The 5,194-nt window shown below is 33.1% G+C and overlaps 1 protein-coding gene across 1 annotated transcript; it reads left to right on the top strand.

Moving 5' to 3' along the window:
• Positions 1–805: 805 nt before the first annotated feature.
• LOC140960181 (aquaporin TIP2-1-like) lies at positions 806–2,170 on the top strand. Its single transcript, XM_073418337.1, has 3 exons — positions 806–1,077; positions 1,226–1,476; positions 1,638–2,170. The coding sequence occupies exons 1-3, from the start codon at positions 951–953 to the stop codon at positions 1,998–2,000; spliced, it is 741 nt and encodes a 246-aa protein (XP_073274438.1). The 5' UTR covers positions 806–950; the 3' UTR covers positions 2,001–2,170.
• Positions 2,171–5,194: the final 3,024 nt, after the last annotated feature.

Below are 5,194 nucleotides of genomic sequence, written 5' to 3'. Positions count from 1 at the left end.
AAGGTAGCAACAAAAAAACTAACATTGAAATCTCCGGACAAGGGTAAAAACAAACTCAAAAAGTTATGATCCATGTATCTCCTGTGTGTTTTATTTTTGAAAAATAGTCTACCTTTATGTATCGAAATATATAGGAGAATTTTATTTTTTGTTAAAAAAGAAATGGACTAAAATTGATCTTTTGCAAGGATTTTTTTATGTGATATTATAAATAAGGGAAAATAACTTTTTTGATCCACTAACTTGTTTAATTTTGATTTTGCCCTACTAAGTTTTCAAAGTTTGATTTTGGTATATATGTTAACTTTTAATTTTCTGTTATGTTAGTCTAGTTGTTGGCACAAATAACAGCAATTTCATCAAAATAATCGAAAATTAAAAGTTAACGTATCAAAACAAAACTTTGACCAACCAAAAAAATCATTTTCCATATAAATTACTTCAAAAGGTGTATTTGACAACATACATACATTAATTGATTCTGGATATCCGAAATAAAATTTCTATAATTTTAGTTGTTTTACCACGATTTTAAACTCGTTTAAAGTAGGAAATAATGCTAACTAATTAATGGCATGAAAAATTCATCCTTCGATCCTAAAATCAAGTTATTCCCACTTCTGACTAGGGTTCTTTCTCAAGATTTGATTAGAAAAATAAAATAACACGAAAATCCTATTCATTCCACTAGCTACTCCACCCCTAAGCTCAGCTAAGGACAGAATTATCCACTCAGCATACATTCGCCTTGGTCTATCCATTTAATAAATACACACTCATCATAGTACTATTCTTTTTTCTTTTTCTTTTTTGAGAAAACCCCAATACTAGATTTATGTATATATATGTGTGTGACAGCTGATCTTACTGTCATTACAAAACACAAATAATCTTGAATTTTTTCCTCTCTGATCTCTAATTTCTTGAACATAAGTATTTGATTCTTGATAATGGCCGGAATAGCTTTCGGACGATTCGACGACTTGTTCAGCATTGACTCGTTCAAGGCATACATCTCCGAGTTCATATCCACACTGCTCTTTGTCTTTGCTGGTGTTGGCTCCGCCATAGCTTACAGTTAGGGCTTAAGAATTTAGTCAATAATTAGGATTTATTTAAACAAAAAATTTCACGTGAATTTTTATTTTATTATATAATTCTTGTAAAACCATGCATGCACGATTGATGCCACACATGACGTTCTAGATTTCATTGTTCTTGACAGACAAGTTGACAACAGACGCCGCCCTCGATCCGGATGGGCTGGTGGCGGTGGCCGTCTGCCATGGATTCGCTCTGTTCGTGGCGGTTTCCGTAGGAGCCAACATCTCCGGTGGCCATGTCAACCCGGCTGTCACATTTGGTTTGGCTGTTGGCGGCCATATCACTATCCTCACCGGAATTTTTTACTGGATTGCTCAGATTTTGGGATCCATTGTAGCGTGCTTATTGCTTAAATTTGTCACAGGAGGCTTGGTACGTCTAATTATGATCAAAACCTTCATGTTAATTTGAAAGATGACACCTGACAAAATAGAAAGAAAGAAAAACTTTATATTTTGCAAATTTTGGGTCATATTTTTTCTTTTGTTTAATTATTTATCAGTTTATGAACCTTAATTTGGATCATTGGGCAGGCTATCCCGACCCATGGCGTGGCTGTTAGAGCTGTTGAAGGTGTTATAATGGAAATAATTATCACATTTGCGTTAGTCTACACAGTCTATGCTACGGCGGCTGATCCGAAGAAAGGCTCGTTGGGCACGATTGCACCCATTGCTATTGGATTCATTGTGGGTGCCAACATCTTGGCTGCCGGCCCATTTTCCGGTGGATCAATGAACCCAGCTCGATCTTTTGGACCTGCTGTTGTTAGCCGCGACTACTCCGGCAATTGGATTTATTGGGTCGGGCCTCTTATCGGCGGAGGTTTGGCAGGGATCATCTATAGTTATGTGTTCATGCATAGTGAGCACATACCACTTACGAATGAGTTCTAAGGTGGATTTGAATTTAATTTTTTAATGTAATTTTTGTAATGTTTGTGGTGGAAAAAGAGATATCCCTTTTGATAAGGGATTCTTCTATAATAAGAGAAAGTTGAGGATATTTGTTTTCATTAGATTTGGTTTGAGCCTTTGGATCCATTTTCTTCGTGTCTTATTGTTGCTTTCTGTGAGAAAAAAAAATCTTTAGTTTGTTGAAGATTTCATAGTTTTTTGTATTTTGCTTTTGAAGCTTCTCTCTAATATTGAAAGATGTCACATATTCAATTTATACGTGATGACCATGTGGGAAGTAAATATTTTTTTTTAAAAAAAAATCTCATTGTGATCAACAAAGAATTATGGGAAAATATATGGTTTCTTTTTAAAATATATAAACGTGATTTTACTCATTAGTTAAGTGTTGGTGAGCTACTAAAAAAAGAAATAAATTCCTCTTAGGTTTATTTCAATCTGTCCCGAATATATTTAATCATCCTGTCAAAAGGTATATGTACACTTTTTTGTGTGTCACATCAAAAGCAAAAACCTTCTCATTCTATAAACATTTCTTCCCAACCCGTAAACCCTTCAATCATTTTTTTATAGACCTTATCATCAATTCAAAATCATTAATCATATTTTCTTGTATCTTTATTTTTTCATTCAAATTTTTTTATATAAATATATATCTTATTAATTTAATTAATATATTTAATTAAAAATTCAAAAATAAATTTCAAAATTAAAGTTGTAACATATAAAAAACCATAAAAATATTTATATATCTAAACATTGAACTAACATTTTTTAATTTTAATTTATGTTTTCGATTGTTATTTTAATTAATATCTGTTCTTGAAAATAATTATTTGATAAAAATATTAATAATTTTTTAAAATTTTTTAAAAAAGGATAAAAAATTTAATTGAGTCGATATTACAAACAACTCATAATTTAAAACATAAGACAATTAATGCTTCACTGATTGCGCTCATAAAATGCCCATATGTGTCCGCTGGAAGCTGATAATGTATTTCACTATCACATATCTTGTAACTGTCACATACGTAGTCTCACAATTATCGAGTAGGGCTTTGAATTGCTTGCGTCGACAGAGCGATTGGTCGATCGAACATCCGACCAATCACTCACTGTTTCCCACTCATCTTTGATAATCATATTGTACAAAATAATGCACGAACACATTATATAACTCAATTTATTAATGTATCAAAATAGTACAGGACCTCTGAATATCGCCAAACGATATTGAAGAACCCCAAAAGCCTTCTGGACATCTTTTCTTGTAGTCTCCTACATTTCCTTGAACTTCTTTATCTTAGGATCCATTGAGCACGAAAAGCTCTTTACAAAAGTAGCTCATTCCGGGTAGATTACATCCGTAAGATAATATCTCCTTTGTATATCGTTAGTCTTGTACCGTGACATTAACCTCTGGTGCGATTCTTTCTATGATATTTTTGAATAAAGGTGATTCAATAAGCACATCAATGTCATTTTTGGAACCTACTCCGTAAAAAAAGACATGTCATATCCAAAAGTTGGTGGACGCTGCCGCTTCAGGCATGATTGTTGGGACAACATGATCGCCTTGAGTAAACTGGCCTTTCCAAACGACGGGTTAATTCTTCCACTCGCAATGTATACATTCAATGCTACGTACCCAATTCATATACTAGGGAAGACGTATCTCTGCTCATGCATTTGAAGTAAACCTAGGGTTTCAGCAACATTGGGTCTTCTCAAGTAATTATCTTCAAATACTTCAATCACACATTGACAGAATTCGTAAAAGCACTCAAAGGCAGTTGTTTCCTCAACTCGAAGGTAGTCATCATAACGGTCGACATGGGCTCCATATGCCAACTGACAGATAGCCACCGTGCATTTGTGAAGTGGTGAAAAGCCTTTTTCCACAACGCATTGAAACTTTGTTGAAAATATGGTGAATGATTTTGTAAGGCTTCGATTATACGAAGGAACAAATGTTTTTTGCTTCTGAAATCGTCGTTGAAATATCCTCTCATGCCATGTCGGATTATTAGAAAATTATCATCGACAATACAAATATGTGAGTTTTATTTATCCCAGTCCATGTACATTTTCTCATATGTTTTGTGTTGATTTTTTTTTAGTGAATGGAAAATTAATTAATAAGCTCATGTAGTGGGTTTTGGACCATATAAATTTTATCAAATGATATGTGTATATATATACACACACAAACATATCCTCCTCATTTTCAATGAATAATTTAAAAGAACTTTCAGAACTTTCTCACTTCTTCTCTCGAATGCTGTCATTGCTTTTTCTTCTAAATCATGATAAAGTTCAGGTATTGTTCACTTTTCTTATATTAGATTTTGTATTAAGTTGTTGCAAATAGTTGTGTCATGAGAAACAATCGTCCATAGTGAACCTCAGAGCACCTTAGGAGGGGACAAATATGTTTTGAGGAAACTTTAACATATTACATGCCTCAGTTTGATAACGTTTTCTTTTAACTTTATCTCTTTAGAATTAATATGCATTTGTTAAAATGTTATATGAAGTCTAATTTACTTTATTATTAATTATTTTGTAATTTACAATTATATTACTAGTTCATCCATAATCAATATTTTGAATATTATCCTCTTTCCCCTGACAAACTTAAAACATATTAGGTTTTCAAATATTCATTATGTGATTTGTGGTCAGATATTACTAGCAGTTTGAATGAATCGAATGAGCCAAATGTCACTCCATTTAATTCTAAAGTCATTGCTTTTTCTGGTGTAATGCTAGTGAAACATGCTGACAAACCAGAGAAATTTGGGTCGAATTTCAATAGGTGGCAGCTGAAGTTATTCTTCTATCTAACTACCTTGAACATGTCAAGGTTTCTGATTGAGGATGCTCCCAACCCTACTGAGGGCGAGGGAGATGTAGAATGTTATTGCTGCTGATGCATGGCACCATTCAGATTTCTTATGTAGAAATTATGTAATGAATGTTTAGCTGATTAATTATATAATGTGTATAGTGAAAATAAAACGACTTGAGTGTTGTGGGAATCTTTGGATCAGAAATATAAAACCGAGAATGCTGATGCCAAGAAATTTATTGTTGACCTATTCTAAGGCTATAAAATGCTGGACTTCAAAACACTGATCAGTGAGGTTCAAGAATTCCAAGTGATTTTG

The sequence above is a fragment of the Primulina huaijiensis genome, chromosome 15, assembly GCF_012295235.1.
Source record: "Primulina huaijiensis isolate GDHJ02 chromosome 15, ASM1229523v2, whole genome shotgun sequence".
NCBI lineage: Eukaryota > Viridiplantae > Streptophyta > Magnoliopsida > Lamiales > Gesneriaceae > Primulina > Primulina huaijiensis.
Note: the sequence above shows the minus strand (reverse complement) of the source record. Positions and strands in the feature narration are given on the sequence as shown.

What these genes read in the sequence shown, in the direction of transcription:
- LOC140960181 (XM_073418337.1), top strand. Translation starts at nt 951, where the DNA reads ATGGCCGGAATAGCTTTCGGACGATTCGACGACTTGTTCAGCATTGAC. An exon ending in TGGCTCCGCCATAGCTTACA is followed by an intron (nt 1,078 to 1,225) that starts GTTAGGGCTTAA and finishes TGTTCTTGACAG; the next exon opens with ACAAGTTGACAACAGACGCC. An exon ending in AATTTGTCACAGGAGGCTTG is followed by an intron (nt 1,477 to 1,637) that starts GTACGTCTAATT and finishes ATCATTGGGCAG; the next exon opens with GCTATCCCGACCCATGGCGT.